The sequence below is a fragment of the Diabrotica undecimpunctata genome, chromosome 10 (genome assembly GCF_040954645.1).
Source record: "Diabrotica undecimpunctata isolate CICGRU chromosome 10, icDiaUnde3, whole genome shotgun sequence".
In the NCBI taxonomy this organism is placed as follows: Eukaryota; Metazoa; Arthropoda; class Insecta; order Coleoptera; family Chrysomelidae; genus Diabrotica; species Diabrotica undecimpunctata.
The window spans coordinates 17,351,214-17,376,068 of NC_092812.1; the positions used below are offsets into that span (position 1 = coordinate 17,351,214).

At 31.6% G+C, this 24,855-nt stretch overlaps 1 protein-coding gene across 1 annotated transcript in view; it reads left to right on the top strand.

Annotated features, from left to right (window-relative positions):
- The window catches only part of para (sodium voltage-gated channel paralytic), a 454,557-nt gene that overhangs the window by 171,091 nt on the left and 258,611 nt on the right, over positions 1–24,855 (top strand). Inside the window, exon 3 of the mRNA XM_072545653.1 lies at positions 18,668–18,844. Within this exon, the coding sequence (XP_072401754.1) occupies positions 18,698–18,844 (147 nt within the window). The 5' untranslated portion in view covers positions 18,668–18,697. The remainder of the gene's footprint in view (positions 1–18,667; positions 18,845–24,855) is intronic.

A 24,855-nucleotide genomic window follows, 5' to 3' on the forward strand; every position in this document is an offset into this window, starting at 1 on the left:
ATAAAAATCCCTAACAATTTGATGTTATATCCAAAAATGTGTCTTCGATATGAACTGAAAACTATATTTTGATTTTTATCCTCGTTTAGTTTTAGTTTATTATGTGTAAACCAGTTTTTAATTTTAAGCACATCGTTTCCTATTTTGTTATTTAAATTATATTGATTCTGGTCGGTACTAATAACGGTTGTATCATCTGCAAAACATATACACCTTAAGGGGTGGGTATAATGAAATATATCGTTGAGATATAGAAGAAAAAATGTAGGTCCTAATATAGACCCTTGGGGAACTCCATGTTCAACATTGTGAAAATTGGAGTAGTTATTATTTAAAAAAACGGCCTGTTTTCTGTTTATTAAATACGATCGAAATAAATTAAGAGCATTTCCCCTTATGCCATATTTGTGCATTTTGTCTAAAAGTAAAGTGTGTGAGACACAATCAAAAGCCTTAGATAAGTCACACAATGTTAAAGACACGAAGTGACCTCTCTCTAGGCCATCAACTACTTCCCTTACAATTTCCTGAATTGCTTGAGTAGTGCTGAATTTTTTTCTGAAACCATATTGATTACAATGAAGTATTTTGTACTTTTCTATGTACTCTATTAAGCGGTTATTCAAAATACTTTCAAAAATTTTACCAAGAATGGGAATAATAGAAATAGGGCGATAATTTTCAATTTCTTCTGGAGATCCTTTTTTGAGTAGCGGTAACACTTTTGTTACTTTTAATACATCGGGAAAAATTCCTTCGATAAGGCAAAGATTATAAAGTATGACCAGTTTATCAATAATAATATCCAGAGTTTCTATCACTACTTGTTTGTTTAAGAAGTAAAAATCAGTGCATTTTGAGTTTTTCAAGCTGTATATTGTATTCCTAACTTCAGTATCACTAACAGGTGTTAAAAACAACGAGTGGCAAGGGGAGTATATTCCCTCCAAAAAATTCATGGCATCATTTTCATCTGTCTCATCCAACGAGTTCAATATATTTCCCGCTACCGAAGTAAAGTAATTATTAAACTCGTTTGATGAAATATTACATGAAGTTACTTTTTTATTTTGAGTTTTATTCCTATGATAATTGACGACTTTCCAAGAATCTCGAGATATATTATCAGATTTTAAGAAAAACTGCTCATATGCCAGTTTTTTCTTTATTTATATTGTTAATTGATAGTGTTTTTTGAATTGATTATACAGAGTGTAATCACTAGTAAGGTTAGCAGTAATTTTTATCTTCGAAAGGTTTACTCGCATTTTCCTTAGTTCATCGTCAAATCAAGAAACAGGTGCCTCAAAATGAATTCTTGACTTTTTTACTGGAAAGCAAACTTCAGTTAATTTTACATATGTGTCAATTATGAACTCAGCTAATTCCGTTGCTGTTATTGAATTGTTTATTAACGACCAATCCACAGATTTTAGTGATTGTTTTAACATTTGGGTGCCTTTACATGTTATGTGTCTTCTGAATATCCTATCATTGTCAATTTGATCAGATTTTATTTTTAAATTCAGGAATTGAGCACAATGATCAGCAAGGCATAGGTCTACAACACCACACCCAACTATTTCATTATCTATATTTGTTAAAATATTATCTAAACAACTTGCTGATGTAGCAGTGATTCTTGTAAATTCATCAATCCTCATAGTTAAACCAAAAGAAGAAATTAGATCGGAAAAATATTTTAATTCATTTGAAGTGCCTTTGAAATCAATACTGAAATCCCCAATTATAATTGTTTGAACATAATTATTAGAACAGAATATTAATAATTTTTCAAATAGGCCTAAGAAAATTTGGAAATCTGCGTTACCTGTTCTATACACTGATACTAGAATAGTTTTTATATCTATAATTTCCAAAGCACAAAATTCACCTTCATATTCACAAGATATATCATTTAAAGAAACTGGACGTGTAGATATTTTGCCATCGCAGAAAATAGCAACACCCCCATGTTCTCTACTTTTTCTACAGTAACAAGTTGATAAAAAGTATCTGTCAATTATCACTGTTGTTAATTCAGATTCTCTAAGCCAATGTTCAGAAAAGCACAAAATATTGTAAGTTTTATCTTTTAAAAAAATGTTAAGTTGATCAATTTTATTTAATAAACTTTGTGTATTTATATGAAAAATGCTTACCAAACTGGTTTGGTCAGGATTTACTACAAACTTTTGTTTATCAGAACTTATCATATCACTTTCACAAAAACAGGTGTTTCCTATATTCTTTTGCACTACCGCTGATTCTATTCGTACACTTTTATCTACATCTCTTGCGGCTTTCTGGGTGTTACGTGAAAAAAACGTTGTACGTGAGCTCCACATGGCCATATTTTAGGAGACATAGCTTCTTTAAAATTGTTATTAAAAATTGTAACTTTAAATGAACTGTAAATATCAGGATGCTCTGATTTTAGGGATTCTACCTCTACTTCGGGAAATGTAGTCTTCATAAGTTCCCTCATATTTTCCGCAGTCATATCGGGATCGACCCTGTATACATGTAGGTCTATCAACTTATGTACTCCCTTGATTTCTTTTCCATTTAATATCATTTCAGTGTTTTTTCCGACAACTAAATGCTTTCTTTTTTTCCTTCTATCTACTTCTGTCCATTCAGATTTTTCCTGGTTACTTTCACCTACGTATATGTACTCATTTAACTTTTGTTCTGTAGTTACTTGTAATATCGCTTCTGAAACATCTTTCTTTGTAACTTTACATTTCTGGGAAGAACTGGTAACAGTGCGATCTTTGTTCGCGTTGATGGGTTGACGAACTGATTTTGTTTCGACTGAATCCATAAGTGTGTCTTTGTTTATTACCTTATTTTGATGTATAAGTTGTTCTTGATTTTCGACAACATTTTTTTGCGAATTTAATTGTTTTAGTAAATCAATATGTTGACTCATAAGGTCAATTTTTCCGTATAGCTCTTTAATTAGGGTATCTTTTTGTCTAATTATATATTTGAATATGTTAATATCAATTACCTTATCATCTGTTATTAAGTTATCCATTGCTTCCAAAAATATTTGATCTTCAGGTTTCACTGGTAAACAACATTCAATCAACTCGTCATTTATAAACTTAACATTGTTACTCTTTCGAGCACAACTCACATGGATGCTAGCGTCACAATCTATGCACTTTACTCCATTTACTACAGTTTTTTTACACTTTTTACAATATTTATTTTGGAGAGACATTTCACACGTCTTTACACCTGCTTGCCGTGTTGCCGGATGTTTTATTAATGTTTTATTAATAATGTTTGTTGTTTTAATAATAATGATGTTTTATGAATGTTTTATTAATAATTTGAAATATTTTAACTGTAGATTTATGGGCTGAAAATATTGTAATAAATAAAATGTGGCTCCTAACTGAGTTACAGGGTGTTTTGTTTACAAATTTAAAAACTTTATTTAAAACTGTTTGACATTTTCTTACCATACTGGGCAGAAAGTGAAGGTACTGTACGCCCTACTATGGTATAATTTTACTATTTGAGAGAGTGATTCATCGTTTAAAGGCGCAGAAATGCGGAAAGACGTATGAAAATCCAGTGACGTACACTCACTTTTATTTTAACGTTAATTATATTTTATTTTTCAAATATTAATGTTCGAAATAGGCCACAATATATTTATTTACAAGTTTTTACTGACGTTTCGATCTCTATATCCAAAGACGGCTTTCAAAGATATAAATGATAGTTATATTTATTTTATTTGTTTATTATTATATATTTTTATAATCTTATATTGTTTATTTTCTTTTTTTTCTATCTTTAAAAACGGAATAGAGATCGAAACGTCAGTGTATTAAACATGTAAATAGATATATTGTGGCTTATTTCCAACCTTCTTCCTAAAAATACAGAATGCCACAAACAAGAAGCTATAGAAAAATAAATATATCTGTCATATTTGTATGTTTGAAAACGGTCTCTATATAGAGATCGAAACGTCCGTAAATTAAACATTTGAATAAATATATTGTGGCTTATTTCCAACATTATTTCTAAAAATACAGAAAGACAAGCGAAAAGCCATAGAAAATAAATATTACTATCATTTGTGTAATTGAAAACGGTCTCTGGATATAGAGATCGAAACGTCAATAAATAAACATATGAATAAATATTTTGTGGCTCATTCCCTACATTCCCCTAAAAATACAGAATGCCACAAACAAAAAGGTATAAAAAACAAGTAATTTTTCAGAAAGTTTACTGATACTAACCGGCTGTCGCGGAAGTTACGCTAAAACGTCTTTTGACGAGACCCGTCCTTAAAGAGTTAGGTACACAATGAAATTTTTTTAAAACAAATTTTAAGACAGTTTCCACACCACCCCAGAGGTATGTCTTTTGTGGCGTGTTACTTTTTCTAAAGGGGTGTTGTTCGTCAAGAGCCATATTGCCTTATTAAATAAAATGAACAAAACACTTAAACAGTATAAAACAAAACAAAATAAAATCCTATAAAACAAAATAAAATTCTATAAAAACAAAATAAAAATAATGTTTGATGTAACAAAACATTGTACTATTTTATTTAAATACAAACACTATACACACTTACTATGTTCTTCTCGTTTTTTTTTTGTTTTTGGTTTTTTTTTATGCTGATGTTCTTATTAAACTATTAGAAAATATTATTCGCTGTCTAAATCTGAAGATGCATTGCTGCTATCGCTGTCATTATCTTCACCACCTGGTGTAATTATAATTGGCTCTAGTAAAACTTCGATATCAGTGTCAAGTTCCCACATACGATGTTCTTCTTTAATTATGTGGCCTATACATTTAGCTTATTTCTCTGGAGTTACATGGAGGATTGCTTGAATCAAAACTTCCTAATTTCGTTTAATTTGAACGTTTTGTTATTGCGTGCTACTTCTCCTTTCACTTGCGCCCAGATAAGTTCAATGGGATTAAGTTCGCAATGATAAGGTGGTAGATGCAGAACTTTGACACCATAATCTTTTGCAGTTTCATCTACAGCATATTTAAGATATTCACTTTTCCTTAACCGTGCAATGTCAAGTAGCTAAATTTTGAGCATTGATTCTTCGTTTGCAATCCCCTTTTCTGTAAGCCATTCTTGAATCCTCCATTTCAATTTCTTTCATAATCACCTGTATTTTTTGACTCAAATTGAAGAAAACCATCATCAAGAAACCCTTTATCACTTCCTATATGGGTGATGATTAAACGCCGTCCCTTTCCTGATGGAGCTTTTAATCCTGTAGATCAGCCTTCTATAAATGCTTCGCGTTTACTTTAACATTTAGATCTTGCCAAACTTTTCCAACTGTATGACCTTCAATAATTCAAGTTTCATCCAAATAACATATTTTGCGTCCGGTGCTGCGTATTTTGCTTATTTCTTCTAAATATTTTCTTCTCCACACAATAATTTTATTTTTTTCTAATAGCATACTTTTTCTATTGAGTTCATTTCGCGCATGGTCCTGATTAAGACTCTACGAGATATCTTGGGTAAGGAGTCATCGTTTTCGAGCTCTTGAGAAATATTTTTCAGTGTTTGAATTTCACTCCGAAAATAAAATGAATGAATTTTTCGACGTATAATATTCCTTGTCTCGTCATCCAAAACAATGCTTTTCCTACCTCTAGTTTTACCTTTTTCTTGCTTTTTATTTTCCGATGTATTTTTAAGTACACGATAAATACAGCTAACGGATACTTTTGTTAAACTGCTACAAATGTCGACCGCTTGGCTAACATTTAATGCCATTTTTCTGCCGACAATTCCTTTATAAACGTTTCGTATCATTACCTTCTCTTCGGACGTTAACATTTTCCGTCTCTTTTGCGGCTTTTCATTTTTGGAATCAACATCAGAATTTTGCTGTCTTCTCTTGAAACAATTCGGTTTTTCGTCTAACTCCAATAAAACTCAAACCAAATAATCACAGAATATAACTAAAAATTTACTATAAAACGACAAACTATAACACTCGTATTATCAATAACACGTTTTATCAACAACACAAACTTATCGCATAAAATATATTCACAAAATGCAACACATGCCCTAACCTCAGAAACGCCAATGTAAATGAACTATTGTTTATGGGCACGTGCTCGACAAAAACTAGTTTCACGGCTTTCTGTGGGTCGGAGTTGAAACGGAGTTCCGTCGCTAATTCCAAAGTTACCAAACGATTAAAAAATATCGATTTTTATTTTATAAATTTAAATATGTAACGAAACGGAACATATAAATAAAATTTATTTAATTACAATTTTGTGCTTAACTTTTACCATTGAAAAAATCATGTTTTTTGGTATTTTTATGACGGTAATAATCGCTGCGTGGAAGAATACAGGTTTTGTATAACCATAATTAGTACTTGTGAACAAGAATTGGCTACACTGTACGACAACTCTTGGTCAGTTTTTCTATAGAGAAGCACAAATAAATATACTTCTTATATATTGTGTAATTTCTTATGAAAAAACGCAAATTGCAATTGAGAAAACGGGTAGTTTTTGAGGGCCGCTGTGTACATTTAAATTTGTGGATATTCAGCGTTTAAACGATGAATTACTCTCCCAAATAGTAAAATTCTACTTTAAACTATGTTAACTAAACGTTTCCTGCTACTAACAGATGCATACGACAGGGTAAAGTGAATGGCTGACCCCGCCAAAATTCTCAGCCACTGTCGTAATTGTTATTTTAGCACAATTTTTTGATTCTCCAATACTTTCTATATAAATATTATACTCTTTATTTGTAACGATAAAGTAATTATTTTTCGAGATATTTGAAGTTAAAAATCAAGCGGCTCGGTGTTTTTGGGTCATAGGATTGCATTTATTATGCAAATACAATTTTAATTACTATTAAAAAAATTGTGGATGATACATAAAAAAAATCAAAATAGTAATTTTATTAAAAAAAAACTTCTAACTGACGAGACTACGTTTACACATAGAGGAGTATTTAACTGGAGAAACAGTTACAGTTGGGATATTGAAAATCCCATTCTATTTCGAGAATTACATTTTCTACATGAATTTAAGATTATGGTGCGGTATATTTGAAGATAGTTTGTTCGGTCCTTACGAATTACCAGCAAATTTGAACGGTAAATCGTATTTACAGTTTCTACAAATTACATATTTCGATTATCTAGAAGATTTGCCACGTAATCAAAGAAAAAATGTGTAGTTCATGTAGGATGGAGCTCCGTCTCATTGTTCTTCTATAGTACGACCATCTGGAAGAGTTGCCACTTAATCAATGAATAAATATGCGGTTCCATTGCTGTATAAAATTCCTAGTTGTAGTCTTTTCATATATGGACGAAAAGACTACAACTAGGAATTTTATACAAAAAACTTTACTGGATGCTGGGAAAAAACTCACACCTATCGATCGACAATCAGCTGCTGATATAAATTTAATAATAAAACTCGTTTGGTCATATGGTTCGCAGCTCTGGGGATCAGCTAGCAAATCTAATGTTATGAAAATACAAATATTTCAATTCAAAACTCTAAGAACAATCGGTAATGCCTCTTGATATAAACAGAATGATGCCTTACATAGAGATCTGCAGGTACTAACAGTCTCTAAAGAGTGCAAGATAATTTCTGAACAATATCAAAACAGGTTGCGCGTACATCCTAACACCCTGGCATACAATCGTCTCCACAACCAACAAGTGAGCAGATTGAAGCGATATGATCCCTTGAACCTACCAAACCATTCCTGAAATTGCTTCAGTAGAGGAAGCTACGCCTTCAACAGAGCACAACCATTGTGATCTGTGCCGCTTTTAATATTCGTGTTCGCATATCTGTGTATGTGCGCATCCTAGCGGTAAACAAGCCAATTCTGTCTTGTTCTGATGCTTTGGTCACTGAACCCTACATATCTCTGACATTGTAAAGACAAAAAATTTTAATTATTGCTTTTATTGTAAAACATATGCGGTTCATTCAGGATGGAGCTTAACCTCATTGTCCTTTAATAGTACGATACTATCTAGATCAGCAATTTCCTCATCGTTGGATTGGCAGAGGTAGTGAAGTTCAGTGGCCGCACAGAATATCCGATGTAGTCTCTTAGATTTTTATTTCTGGGGTATATTAAATTACTGGTATACTCACAAGCATTAAATAATCGTCAATCACTATGGCTACAAAGAGTAAATTCTGCTAATTTTATTACCAATCACTCGCACATATTTTTTAAATTTAGATCGTTTAACGAAAGAATTCATAAGCTTCTTAAGGTACATGGGCTTCATAATGAACATTTGTTATAAAAGGTTTGATTAAAGTGTGTTTTTTAATATTTTCGTATTATTAAAATTGTTCTTTTATTTAGATTATAACAAAATAGTTCTTTTAGAATCAGAATTTGTTGTTATATGTTGGATGCATATATTCGTTTCAAGAAATTTAAATAAATAACATTATGTTTTGTGATTGATAGTGATTAAAATTTCATTTGCATAATAAATGCAATTCTCCAAAACACCGACATAATTAGTACATTAATCAAAAAAACTGTGCCGCATCACTTTATTTAACTTCAAATATCTCGAAAAATAATGACATTATCGTTTTTAATATATATCATTTACATAGAAAGTATTGGATAATCCAAAAATTGCACTAAAATAGCAATTTCACCAGTGGCGTAGAATTTAGGAGGGGTCAACTTTTCACTTTCCCCTGTCGTACGTCTCTGGTACTAGCCAGAAACATTTAACAAAATTTATTAGGGTGTATATTACCTTTACTTCCTGTCCAGTATGACAAGGATATGTTAAATAGTTTTAAAGTACTGGGTACAAATAATTTTTAAATTTTTAAATAAAACACCCTGTAACTCAGTAAAAAGCCACATTTTATTTAAGTTATTTGGGTTAAATGTTAATATTTTGAGCTCACGAATCTGCAGTTAAAATATTTCCAATCATAAATAAAACACCCTGTATAAGTGTATGCTTATCGCATATCTATTTATATAGTGCAGAACACCGCAACCACCCTGGGGGTGGTTGCCACTCCTTCTCGAGGGTGAATTTTTTTTTTTCAAAATAACCTCGGATATCGATAGAAGGCCTAATTTTAAGCAAAAAACCATCTATAAAGTTTTTCGAAAAATGCAATACTTTTCAAGTTATTGGCAATTGAAAATTCGCAATTTTTTCATGTTTTTCATCGGTTTTTTGCAAATATCTCCAAAAATATACGTTTTATCAAAAATTTTATAAAAAACAAAATTGTAGCAGGTAAAAAAATGAACAATTTGGTTTTTTATAAAGTATTCTAAGTGCAATAAGATCAAAGCCGTTTTTTATTTTGTCTGAAATTTAATCGATGTGGCCAATGCCATCTATCTAGGCATTCTATAATTATTATAGAGAATACAAAATATTACTTACTCTATACTCACATCTTTTTATGTCATACAAAAGTATTTTTTTGTGATTTTTTCAATTTAGGGGCTGTTTGCAAGGGTTGTAAGATTTTCAAGTGGTTGAAAATTATTTTAATATGAGGTAATTGTGTTAGAAAACACTTAACAATTTCACCACTTACTATTAGACATGTTTTCTAGCGATAAAATGGCTCAATATCAATTTTTCCATTTAGGGGTTGTTCACACCCCTTAAAAATAATAGGCGGAGTTCAGATCATTTTCACTTTTGAAATTAAGGGTAAGATGAGCCTAATTCCAAAATTTCATGCAAATCGGTTCACAGTAAAAAAATTCGGAGGTAAGACCGTATTTTTCGCTTCAATGACTGCACTAATAGGAGATATTTAAAAATTTCTTTAATTTATAATATTACAAATAATAGAAAAAAATTTGACGAACCTACCAAAAAATAACTGACGAAGTATAATAGTAGCACTCCAAAATTCTATGCATTGCCAAAAATACACAAACCGACATTATCACTAAGATCTATGGTTTCGTCAATTCCTTCCGTCAATACAACTTCCTATCGACTACGTTCTTGTAAGTCTGGATGTCGTTTCTCTTTTTACTAATATCTATCTAGATGCTTCTAGCTAGACGATAACAACTGGAATTGACGAAAAAGACTTGCGAATTATCTCAGAACTATATTGGCACCAAACGGCAACAATTGAAATAGAGCACACAACATCCGAAGATATACGAATCCGAAGGTACGACAAGGTTGCATCTTATCACCACTACTACTTAATCTGTATTCGGAATCTATATTTGGAAAAGCATTAGAGGTTCAAGGTGGAATCAAGATTAACGGAACCAGCATAGACAACATCAGGTACGCTGATGATACCATCCTAATAGCAAGCAATGCACAAGAACTACAAAATATAATAAATTCGGCAGTCCATGTTTCCAAAACTAAAATTCTAGTATTTTCGGAGATATCAACAAACTTACATTGCCAAGGGAAAAATAATAGAACAGATAACTTCCAATAGATATTTGGGAGCAAATATCAACAGCCAGTGTAACCCAAAAAAATTTTGTCAAGAATCATGAAAAAATTTTTACAAGATCAGACCTTAGTCTAGAGCTCAGAATTCGAATGATCAGATGTTACGTTTACATTATTGTTAGTGTCGTATTACACGTTTCACATCGCGGCGGTTCGCATTTTTTAATTAAGTAGGTAATCATGCGTTAACCTAGTATGTCCGAATCTGAGGCGCGTTGCTATTATTTCTTGTCTTCTTGATGATGAACACATTCCATGTCTCTATGCTGGGTTTCACTTGTTTTAATTTTGAATTCGACACATTCCATTTATTTTTCCATGCAATTAAGATTGATTTTTATATCCGTTGATACCGATTTGTTTACGATTTCGGAATCGTCACTCACTATCGCGTCTTTCGCACTATGGTCAGCAGTTTCGTTGTTTTTTAATTCTATATGGAATGGGATTCAGATGAAATTTATCTCATTATGATTGAAATAAGCCTGAAGAAGGACCGTTTTAATTTTTTTAAAAGCGGGTTTTTTTGGATACAGTTGTCGGATGCTTTTTATGGCACTAAGTGAGTCTGTTAAGATAATATATTTGCAGTTTGTTGTCAAATTGATTAGTTCAGAATTTTTCTAAAATGTGAAATAATTAAATCATGATTAGTGAAGTTTTTGTCAAATGACGTAAGTTCAAAGTTATATGATAATATGTTTTGAATCCAAGGTGGATTATGGTCATATGTATATGGAAGGCATTCAGGTATGACCTTATCAAAAAGAAGCAAATGGTCTTTTATTGTTTTATAGAAAGTTTTAACAGAACGGTGATTTGCATTGAGGTTAGGGAAATTATCAGTAAAAGTATTTCTATAGACAGGATTTTTTGCATTATCCTTAATTTTTGTTGCATATGTTAGACTAAGGTAAGCTCTTATATCATTTAACGACAATTCATTTGATTCGCAAAGTAAACTTTCAGTTGGTGTTGTACAAAAGGCTCCCAGATATATTCTGAGTGCTGTGTTGTAAATAGTGTCGAGCTTTTTAAGTACTGATTTCGATGCTGAGTCGTAAGCTATAGCCGCGTAGTCTAGCTGTGATCGTATAATAGTTCTGTATATAATTAACAATGTACTCCTGACTGAACCCTAATTCTTTTGTGCTAAAATTTTTAGTAAATTTAATCTTCTGTAACATTTACATGTTAGATTATTGATATGTTCTTTCCAATTCAACTTTCTGTCAAAAGTCACTCCTAGTAATTGTAGCGAATCTTTTTGTTGTAGTGATTGGTTGTATAGATATAATGAGATTGGTGTACTGACTTTGTTTTTAGAAAATACTGTAAATTTAGTTTTAGTTGTTGAAAAGATAAATCCAGTTTCCTGTGACCATTTTTCAATATCTAACAAGAAACTCTGTGCAAGTTGTAAGAGGTTTCGGTGACATTCTCTTGATTTTTGCAGGTACATAATTATTTCCGAAGTGAGAAGTTTAAAGCATCAACATCAGCTTTCACCTCAGTTATTTCTGAATGTCTCCAAAAGTTTGTCCACTCTAGATGTTTGTATTCATATTGATAAATTTGTACATTATTCTTCCATTTTTTGTTCGAATTTAGTAGCGATATTTCTATCTTTTATGTAGTTTATAAGCTCCAATTGTCTCATATTCTATGCTTTGATTTTGCTTTGTCTTACATAATAACTTCTTATTCGTACATATATAATGGAATTTCTATTACTTCATTTAACTAATACGTAATTAATTATGGATTTCTCCTGTCTGCTTGGCCCTACTCTAGTGTACTTTTATATTCCATTGTGTTCGTAAAAATTGTTTGTTATAATCATATCATGGTCTAATCATCCTTATTCCATGATTGTTACGAACATTTTTTTCGTGCTTTCCAATGAAAGTTGTAAAAACTCTTTTTTTTATTAATATGTAATTAAAGAATTAACTAATGTGAGTAACCTTTTCCCATCTATTTTTGTGGTTCTAATACTTATTTTGTCATCATTTTGCCATAAACGACATATTGTTCCATTTTGGAAGATCCATGTTTCATCAATGAAAACATACTTATACAAAGATGCTTCCTACTCTTGCAATATAATTTCTTAAAAATATTAGGAAATTTTATAAGTTCTCAACTTGGTGAATCTTTTTCCCATCTGAAACCCAATTGCTTTAATAACCTTCTTCTTCTTCAGGTTCCTTCTCCTATCGGAGGTTGGAAATCATCATCGCTATTTTAATTTTATTGGCCGCGCTTCTGAATAATTCTAATGAGCTGCAACCGAACCACTCTCTCAAATTTCTTAGCCAGGATATTTTGCGTCGTCCTGGGTTTCTCTTTCCTTGTATCTTTTCTTGCATAATTAACCTAAGTAATACGTACTTTTCGCCCCTCATTATATGACCCAGATATTGAATCTTTCTAATTTTAACAGTTTTTATGACTTCAAATTCTTTCTTCATTCTTTGTAACACCTCTATATTAGTTACCTTTTCAGTCCACGATATTCTGTGGATTCTCCTGTAGCACCACATCTCAAAGGAGTTTATTTTTTTGATTTCAGACTGTTTTATTGTCCACGCTTCCATACCGTATAGTAAAGTAGAAAAAACGTAATAACGTAGCATTCTTGTGCGGATCTCTAGATTAAGGTTACGGTTGCAAAGTAAGTTCTTCAATTTTATGGACGTGTTTCTTGCCATTTCTATTCTAGATCTGATTTCTTTTGTTTGATCTCCATCTTCAGTTAGCCACGTTCCCAAATATTTATCTGTTGTTACTCTTTCGATCGTTGTATTATTGATGATCAGGTTATCTACATTTTGTGGTTTTTTTGAGAATATCATTGATTTCATTTTCTTGAGATTCATTTGCAGTCCGTACCTTTCACATGCATTGTATACATGTTGTATTATGTACTGTATATCTTCCATGTCACTTGCAAATATGACCGTATTGTCCGCATATCTAATATTATTAATGCTATTTCCGTTGACTAAAATACCTTCCAAAATATCCAATAAAGCTTTTTTAAATATCACTTCACTGTAGACGTTTAATAAGAGTGGTGAAGGTATGCACCCTTGTCGAACTCCTCTAAGTATACCTACTTCCTCTGTCAGTTCTCCTTCGACTCTTATTGTTGCTTTCTGATTTTGATTCAGATTCGATATAATTTGTAGATCTCTACTATCTATGTTTTTGGTCTTAAGAATACTTAAAAGCTTTTCATGTTGAACTCTGTCTGAAGGTTTTTTAAAATCTATGAAGCAAGCATATATGTCCTGATTCATATCCAGACAACGTTGTGTCACAACAATGACTCCGAATAATGCTTCTCTAGTTCCTAGACCCTTTATAAAACCCATCTGTGAATCACTTATTTCTTATTCTAATTTCATGTGGATTCTGTTATGATTTTAAGGAAGATTTTCAATGTGTGGCTCAATAATGCAATTGTCCGATAGTCATTGCAATCTTTAGCATTTGTGATTTTTGGAATCGCTACAAAAGTTGAGAGAAGCCATTCTTTGGGTATGTACCAATAACCTCCATAATGATGTAATGAAACCATTGAACATCTTCTGCTTAACCAAGTTTTCTCTTGATACTTCTAAAGTTACATGTTTTTCTGCAAAGAAAATACTAAAATTACTAAATATTTTTTAAGAACAATCATTCTGTCAACATTTGAAACGGTTCTAGGAAGTCCTGAATATGTTTCATAAGCTTGCATGACATATGGTTTACTAATAATAAATTCCAACTTCACACTGTTGATTATGATAAAATTAGTTTGGACAAAGTGTTCTCTTAGATAAGAACAATTCGAAATGTATTTCTCTTTAAACTAGTTACACCGAAAGGTCTATGGCTTTCTTAAGAAGATATTCCCAAGCACTAGGAAAATACACTGCTACTATTCGTTTTTGCATGTTTTTCCACAAGGGCAAAATCTCTATCACTAGGTAACATGGTATAACCTACCTGTGGAAAAACATGAATAATTTTTTTGAATCTTTCTGAAGCTAATAGACGTATTCTAAATCCCACGACTGTCCAATTTTTATTTTGGCCACAACAGTCATCTGATATGTCATACAGTGTTTCTCCGCGGACATCAAATTTTTCAAAATACTTGTTTAAGCAACTGGCTAATTCATTTCACCATATTTTGGCAATTCCTTCGTAACAAAGTAAAAAATACACTTCTTCAGGTTAATTGCACGAATGGATACGAAAATTATAGCACCAACGTTTTTTTGTAAAAACAAGGTCCAGTAGTCTATTTCTGAGTGGGCAAAATCTTTTGGAGATCGAAGGTTATAACATGAACATTTTTATTTACTTATTCCTTCCTTAAGAATGTGTTTCTCGCTGCTTTAGCCTTCCTTAAGTGTAGTTCTTTGTAGCTTACTGGTCTTTAAGTGTTTCGATGTTTTCAGTTTCTCTAGCTTGATTTATACCAATTTTAAATTCATCGCTTTTCGCACATGTATCAGATTTAAGAGTTTTAAACGAGATATTTAGCTTCTGGTACATCTTCTTTTTCTACCGTTAGCACAAACATACGCAAAGATCTTTTATCAGCTTTCCTGGATCTCATGTTGGAAATATTTAGTGTTTTAATGTCATATGCTCTCTCTAAGTTTTTTTTAATATCTTTGGCCACTGTATTTGAGGGGAGTGTTCTTCGAACCAGTTTTGATTTGATGTCTTCCTCTAACGGGAATGCAATTGATTGTATTTTTGTTGTTTTGTTATATTCTTCTAATATGTGTGTCATTTTTCTATATTCCTCTGGATTTCTTGTTTGTATAAGTGTCTCTCTGCCGTTTCTGGAGATTTTATTTTCTGTATACAGCTTTTCTTTTTCGGCAATTTGAAGAATTTCACCTGTTTCGTTAACACTTTGGAACTTGATTACTGGTGGTTTATAAATTTTTTTAGTGGCATTTTGTTCTTCTGTTTGGCTATTTGCGTTTTCACAAATATCCATGGTGTCTTCCCTTGTCTTAATCGGAAGTGAATATGCATTATTTTTTTCTCTTTGTGTGTTTTCTTGTGTATTTTGATTTTTCTCCTTAGCTGGCAAGGAGGGAAAATCTTCTTTTATGATTTTAGCGGTGTTCTTTGAGAGCTATGCGTTGTTTTTTCCTTTGTGATTGTTGTTATTGGTATTTAAGATTTTTTTTCTATTTCTTCTTCTTTTTATAGCCTTTGGGATTGGTCCCGTAGACTTCTTTTCTGGTTCTTTATTTGGTGCTTTTAACTCGTCAAATCTTTTGTCCATTTGTTTTATGATGTTCTTGCTGGAGTTGGTTATCGAGTTGTGCAATACGCAGACTTTCTCATTTCGCTTATTTATGGTCTATTTTAGCTTAAGAATTTTCTCTTCTTTTGCTTTTAATTTTTTGTCCATAATTGTCTTATAGTTTTCTTCGTCCTAATTGCTTTCATTTGGCCTTTGCCTTTTGCTGGCCTTTTTTCCTTTCTTTTCGTTTGTTATTTCTTCGTCTTCCGTTTCTGCGTTGATGATTGTTTGTTTCTTTTTACCTTTTTTATTTTAAAGTTACTATAAAGTTATCTTCTGTTTATGTAATAACAGCACTGGCGAACTTTTCATTGTTAAAATTTTCGAGATCAATCAATTCATGATAATCATCTTCATTATGATTATCAAATATATTTAAATTCGTTTTTAAGGTACTTACCTCCATTTTCCCTGGTTAAATCTTCTTTCTGGATCAACAGAAAGATGTTTACGCCTGTTTTATCGACTATGAGAAAGTATTCGATACTATCAAACATGACAAACTCATAGAACTATTACATCTTATAGGACTTTACACTAAGGACATTCAGATTATAAAAAATCTATATTGGAATCAAACAGCCCACATAAAGAATGGACATATGGTGAGTGAAAACGTAACCATTTCGACAGGGCTGTATTCTTTCGCCACTGCTTTTCAACCTGTATACGGAACAAATATTTCTAGAGGCACTGGAAGAGTACAACGAGGGCATCAAGATTAATAGCGTACCAATAAGTAATTTTCGATATGCAGATGATACTGTTATACTGGCCGATAACATCGAAGATTTACAGATGATGCTAAATAGAGTAAATACAACTGGCAAACAATTTGGACTGAAGATCAATAGAAAGAAAACTAAATTTATGGTGATCAGTAAAAAGAACATTCAACATGTCGACCTAAATATTGAAGCCGAACGTATTGAAAGAGTACACCGATTTAAATATCTGGGATATACAATAAATGATAAGTGGGACCCAGACGTAGATGTTAAGATCCGAATTAAATTAGCAAGATCCAAATTCATCAAAATGAGAAAGCTCTTAAGCAACCGCCACCTAAGCGTTAACCTCCGATGGCGCGCCACGAAATGCTATGTACTCTCTACGCTACTTTATGGAGTTGAAGGGTGGACGTTAACAGCAGTAACTATAAAGAAGTTAGCGGCTCTAGAAATGTAGCTGTATCGACGCATACTGAGAATACCTTGGACAGACAGAGTGACCAACACAGAGGTATTAAGACGAATGGATAAAGAGGTGGAATTGTTAACAACTGTTAAAAGGAGGAAAGCGTCATACCTGGGCCATGTGTTCCGTAATGATAAGTACAGTCTGCTACAGCTTATCGTGGAAGGCAAGATTGAAGGTAGAAGAGGTTTGGGCAGAAAGAAGAAATCCTGACTGAGAAACTTGAGAGAATGGTTTCAATTACCAGAAGCTGCGAACATAATACATGCGGCACAAAACAGAGAAACCTATCGTTTAATGGTCGCCAATATTCGGTAGAAGACGGCACATAAAGAAGAAAAATCTTCTTTGACTACTCAGCTCTTGGATGTCACTTTTCCTTAGTGTAATCGTTTATTTGTACAAGAATTTCACTTTTAGTTATCTTACACTTATCACAATGTGTTTTATTTTTATCACAAGTACACTTATTTGTATTTTTAATTATCCCACTACACTTTGTTTTTTGCTATTTACATTTAAATATTCGTTCGTATATTCTTATTGGTGTCAAGGCCACACCTTATCGCAAATTTTATGTTTATCGACAGACGCTAGTTACTTTAAGTTAAGTACCAACGCCCTTATTTCGTACACATGTGTTTGTCTCGGTCGCTATTCCAAGAACTACGAGATATTATAATCCTGTGTAAAAACTCTTCTGAATTTGTCAGAAGAAACACCTAGTAGATTTTTATTTTGGCAATTTTCTTTGTACCTTTTATATAGTAATTTAATATTATACTCCAGATTCATATATTCTTTATTTAAGTTTTTATTGCGAAATGTAATCACGATTACATTTTTCTTATTATAATATCATGTTGACGTCCGTGAAAGATTGAGCAGCGCCGTATGTGTGTCGTCTTTTTAGCTGTGTTAGCGAAATTTAAACTCTAAGGGTGGACGCACACAGAAAGAGCAAAACTGTTTTAGTCAAAAACGTTTTTGTTTGAAACGAAAACGTTTTTGTTTCCACAAGAAACATTTTGTTTTCAAGAGAAACAAAATGTTTGCACAAACCATACTGCAATCAGTTTTATTAAAGATGTCGACAGATAACGACGAAATTGCACTAGTTTTCTGACAGTGGTTCCTCCTACAGAACGAAAAAACGCAAAATAAAAAACAGTTTTGTGTGCATCCTATAAATGAGGAAATAATCTGGCCTCAATCAGTACAATTAATTTTTCTGCGTCCACTTCAATGATACACACAATATAAACAAGCAAAATATCGCTGTTTCCAATGTGCTTCTTGTTGACTACTCGAGCGGTTTCAAGAAGGGAATTCCAAAAACACGTTGCGCCTGCGTACATTGAAATGTTTGGACACAAAACGACGATCCGGTAATCAACATCAAACAGACTGACTGAAACTAAATGAGCCTAAACATGCTTTAGACACACGACTAATCAGTGTGCGTCAGCTCATTTCATTTATATGGAAACATCAGCATCAGACTCGTTTAGTCAAAAACCACCTACTAATAAAAAATAAATACCCATATTTTCATGACTTTAGAGTAATAATACACCAGGAGTGTTTATAATTAACTTATGTTGATTAAATTTATTATTTTCAGGGTATCGTGGGGGCCTAGGCGTGAGGAGACATGTCCGTCGCCTCTGACTCATTCTCTGAGGAGGAGCGCAGCTTATTCCGTCCATTCACACGCGAGTCACTTGCAGTTATCGAGACAAGAATTGCAGAAGAATATGCCAAACAGAAGGAACTCGAAAAGAAAAGAGCTGAGGGAGAGGTATGCTCATAAATAAGCTTAGAATAAAATAAATTACATTTTGATTTCTTTCCTACTTTGTAGAAATTTTGTTTGATCTATCTTAACTTTATTTGCCAGTTGAGTCAATTGAAGCAATAGATGTATTGATCAAACAAGACTTTCTTAATTATTGTCCTTCCACTCTACATATGTATACAGTGTAAATGTTTACGGACTCTCATTTATCACTATCTAATGTCCTAAACTCTCCCACTGTATATAGTCATTCCACCACCACAATGAAACATGTAAAAAATGACGTCATCCTTCTTGTTAGTTATTGTGTGAAAAGTGAACATGTCGTGTAGATATCATTGTAGTTACCTATATAACCATGATGTTACAATTTCTAAACCAATGTATTCATTAATAAAATAATAGCTTTTTAAAATAAACTTGAAATATCCCGAAAAATCTACCTATCAGATGATACTCAGGATATTTCGAGATTAAGTACCTGGTCAAAGTACTAGCATTAAGATTTAAGTGCTTTTTTAAAGTTTTATTACAAAAGTCACTATAATATTTAATTTTCCTGTTTTATATACTTAGTACTTTAGTATCTTTATTCAACAAACACTCTCCGCCATTCTTGTGTTTTTATTTTTAATTTCTAAACATAAATGCATATGTATGCTTCGACTTTATTTATGTTAACAGCTATGGACATTGTCCTCCTTATTTGATTTCTTTTTATTTCCCAAGCAATTTACATCCAACATAAAATAATAAGAAGTATAAGAGATCATTTGTCATTCTGTGCAATTATTTCTTTATTTATCATAATTTTGCCTTTGCGTTTATTCAGCGAATCTTTATTTTAGCCTCGAACATTAGTGTTCATTCAGACTTCCTGTTTTACTTAAATGGTCTTAGTATATTCCATTAATTTAAAGGATAGATTTGTTGTGTTGTACAGGGTGTCATGAGAAAGTGTAGGTACTTAGTTTTACCTCGTATGATCTTATGAGAAATAACAAATGACCATTAAGATGTATTTGCTCCCATTGTTTATTAATATACAGGGCGAGTTGAGAATTTTGACTGAAATTTTTATTCGTCATAACTTTTGAACGGTAAGTTTGATGTCTAATATTTTGATCAAACGTTACACTTCTACCACCTAATCAACAGATTTATTCAAACTAGAAAAAAATAAGGTCCGGTTTTAAAAAAATCAGGTATTTTTATTTATAGAAAAATTTTTACCCTGTATATCGTTTTGAAAACTCTACTATAAATTTTATAAATTAGATAAATAGGCAATTAAAATGGCATATTTATTGTTTCCTTACACGATTACTTAATTTTTAATTAAAAAAAATTACTATGAATTGAAAGTTTGGCTAAGCTAAGTAAACCATAGATTTAAATAGAAGGAACTTATCTTGCAGAGAAAACACTGGAATACGGTGTAGACACGCACCACATATTTATAGACTACAAGGCAGCCTACGACTCTGTAAATAGAAGAGAATTGTTTAGAGCAATGATAGACCTAGGAGTACCAAATCAGTTGGTAAGTCTAACCAAACTAACCCTTGAAAAAGTTGAATGCAGAGTACGAATCTATCTGAACCTGAACTGATCAGGGGAAACTATCTGAACCTTTTAAAACAAAAAACGGGCTACGTCAGGGAGACCCACTCTCCTGTATACTATTCAATCTAGCTCTGGAAAAATAATACGTACGTCACAAATCACAACTACCGGTTCAATATATAACAAATCTGTGCAAATCCTAGCATATGCTGATGATATCAATATTGTTATGAGAACGGAAAACGCAGCACGAGAGGCGTACGTAGCACTAAAGGAAGCGGCTACAAAAATGGGTTTAATAATAAACACCAATAATACGAGATACATGAAAATAGGTACGCAACCACAAATACTACGGCCACTTGTTATAGAAAACGAATTTGTATACCTGGGAACGCTCGTCAATACTGAAAATGACACTACCGCAGAAATAACCCGCAGAATTTGCACGGCTAATAGATGCTATTTTGGGCTTAATCTCCTTTTTAAATCTACAGTTATATCAAGAAATATAAAACTAAAACTCTACAAAACAATAATACGCCCAGTCCTAACATATGGTTCAGAAACCTGGACTTTAACAAAAAGCAATGAAAACATGTTAGGATGTTTCGAAGAAAAATACTAAGGTGAATCTATGGAGCGGTAAATAAAAATTATGTCTGGAGAAGACGATACAACTTCGAACTCTATAGAATATACCAGGAACCAGATATTAGAAAAACGCTCCTTGATAGACCTATTGCTCAAAGAAGAAGAGGAAGACTCTCACTTCTTTGTCCAGGTCTCTATAGCTGGATATTGTTCTGAAGCTATTTTCTTGTGGCATTTTAAAGTAATTACTATTTAAATGGGAATAAGCCACAATTAAAGGTTAAAGTACGTTTATTGACGTTTCAATTTCCACTTCGGAAATCGTTCTCAAAATACAAACATTAGTAAATTAAACAAATTTTGTTTTTTTGTTACTTACTAAAAAATTCTTCTAATAATTTAATTTTATCTGACTAATTTATATTGACAATTCATTATACATTATACATTTTAAAGTAGACGACTTTAAAACGATATTGTCAATATTGTTGAGTTGCGCTCCTGGGGCGAGTTTACTTATAAGATAGTTCATTCGATTACATGAAATCAACTTTAACTTGAGAATATCCATCAGAAAAGATCATATCATGTAATTCGTTCTTTAAAAAGACAAATACATGCCATGATGACAGTAAAATTCTCCTGTTAGTGATTCCATAGTAAATAATGAGGGAAAAACAGGAAAAAAATTAATTTATGAGAATGTTACTGTCATCATGGCATGTATTTTTGTTTTTAAAGACGAATTACATGCTATGATCTTTTCTGATGGATATTCTCAAGTTAAAGTTGATTTCATGTAATCGAATGAACTATCTTATAAGTAAAGTCGTCCCAGGAGCGCAATTAAACAATATTGACAATAACATTTTAAAGTCGTCTACTTTAAAATGTATAATGTATAATGAATTGTCAATATAAATGAGTCAGATAAAATAAATTATTAGAAGAATTTTTCTCTAAGTAACAAAAAAACAAAATTTGTTTAATTTGCTAATGTTTGTATTTTGAGAACGATTTCCGAAGTGGAAATTGAAGCGTCAATAAACGTACTTTAACCTTTAATTGTGACTTATTCTCATTTATCTAGTAATTACATCGAACTTACCCTTCGAAGTTATCTCGCACAGAAATTTCAGTCAAAATTTACAACTCGCCTTGTTTATTATTAAACAATAAGAACAAACATTTTTTAATGGTCATTTTTTATTAATCATAGCGGCCTCCATACGAGGTGGGGGAGTATGTAGATTTCTTCATGACTGACCTGTACATTATATACATATGGACATATTTAAATATGTTTGCATGTACACTGAAAACAACATAAAACAAGTAGATCCATTATTTATGGAATTTCACACATCGGGACAATAACATCTATGAATCTCTTAGATAGCCTGTTAGATTATAGCAATAAGTACACTACTGCTGTTCCATAATACAAATTAAAGACACTATAGTTAAATACATTTTGAAAATTTCTAAAAATAGCCAATTTATAAACTATACTGTATAATTTATCACTATACTGTATTGGCTAGAAATTGCAACTGTATTAATGAGTAGATCAAAATATTTGCCTTCTCTATATGTGGATAATTAAACCAGAGCAAGGAAAATTAAATGGTGCAATTTACAAAGCTTTGTAGGTAAAGTATGTCATTGAAACTGTTAATTGCTGACTTAGTAGCTGATTGTAGGTTAAATTTGTCCGCAGTAAAAGGATTTTTAAAATTGTTTATTATATAAACATATAATTAAAAAACATGCAAGATGGACATTATATAAACGTTAGTTTGTATTTCCTTTTTTTTTGATAATATAGTTTTCTACATAGAGTCGTATTATTTCTTCTTTGTTGCCTTATGGATTGAAAAAAAAAGTTATTTCCTAAAATAGAAGGTAGCTGTAATCTTCACATTTTAAAATTAGTTAGAAATATGCATGGTCCTTTATAACACTGTACTGCATCAAAGAGGTCTTTCTTTTTTTTTAATAAAGCACTTTTAGTGCTTTTAATAAATCAATAAAGTTGATTTTATATTATACAGGGTATTTAAAAAGTTATAACCAAATTTCAATAAAAATAGTAACAAGTTCAACGATCTGTATTATTGAAAATAGGTACAAACGCAATGACCTGTTAGTTCTAGCCATACGTTTAAATAATTATCAGAATTCATAAAAATAATTGATTTCCCTAATGCTCCTTAAATTTAATACAGAGAAACTCAAAACACAAATTCAATATTTGCTCAGTATTTTAAACGCATCACCCTGTATTTTAGATCACTATCAGAAACTTAAGTCAGTCTAGTTTAGTTTGTCCTTGGTATTTTCTATGCCTATAGTTAATACTTTTGGAGATATTTCCAAATGTAGTGGAAAAGGGGTTTTTTATGAATTAAATTTTATTTTTATTTACTTTAATATTCCTCAGACAAGGAAAAACAAAGCTGAAAAATTTTTATACAGATATTTGACATGTACAGCTCATTTTGCTTTGTTTTTTTTTTAACAATCTTAAAAAGTGAAAAAAATATTTTTGAAGCAAAGCTTCAATACTGGCTTGTACTAATTTTTCTCTATAGTAAAATGCTAAGGGGAGCGTCATGGAACTAGCGCCACAAGATGGAGTCGTCACGGGTAGCGTCACAAAAAGCGGTTTTCACATATACCTATTAAATAATAATAAAAAATAACTAACAAAATACTGACATTAAATGAGAAGTAAAAAACTAAAAGAATATTTGTCAATAAAATATTTGATTCGCAACGATTGTCATAATTTATGTCATATATGTCATTAAGTCATAAATGTCATCCGATTAATAACAACATTGAATTATAAGTTTAAATTTTAAACACTCTTCTTGTTTTAAAATAATTTCATATAAATACAATTATTATTTAGTTTATATAATTTTAAATAAAATATTGAGCTGACCAATGGATCTAAACCAAGGTCGGTAATTAAAACACAGACACATAGTTTATATAATAAATATTATCTAATTTACTGGCAAATGATATTTATTTATATTTTATATAATGTAATATTTTGTTTGAATTTGACAGGCCTGTCAGAAATAAACAACGTATGCTTTGTTATTACGTCAACAGGTAGCGTTAGGAGCAAATGATTCATTGAATTATTTGAATATAATATAATTTGTTTAAACTATAAATAATAAATAAATAATAAAATTACTATATTCAATTTTAAAAATATTATTTAAATTTTAAAAGCATATTATTAAGCTTCGCGCTGGTCTACTGTGCCGCCTACTATAAAGTCCTACCAGAGATCCAAGAGAGTCATTAATATTTATTATCGATGAAGTGTTTACCGCAAGGCAGCAGGGAATCGCCTCTAGACAGGATGGTACTTTTATTTTCGATTTGCATTACTTATTCGATTGTTAGGTGTGTTTAAAAGCCGGTCTTTATCATTGTCTGCTAAAGTTGCAAAAATTTTACATACATTACATTCACATATTTGCAAAACTTTATCATTTCTTAATAGAGTACAAAAAGAACAGAGGCAAAAATATTTTAGAATATTATTTTTTCATTTACATTTAAAAAAAATTACATGGATAAATCAGTTTCACTATCACTGTCGTTATCTAGATCTATAATCATTCTTTCTTTGAGCATCTGTATTTTTCCAACTACCAATGGCTATTTGGACTAACCACAGATGAATTTAGGGTAAGCGAAACATTATTTCTCCTTACCGATGCTTTTTCATGCCATATGTGTTCAATCGGATTGAACATGCAATAGTAAGGAAGAAGTCTTAATACTGTATGACCCATTTCTTCCGCCAAGCGTCGCAATATTGTTTT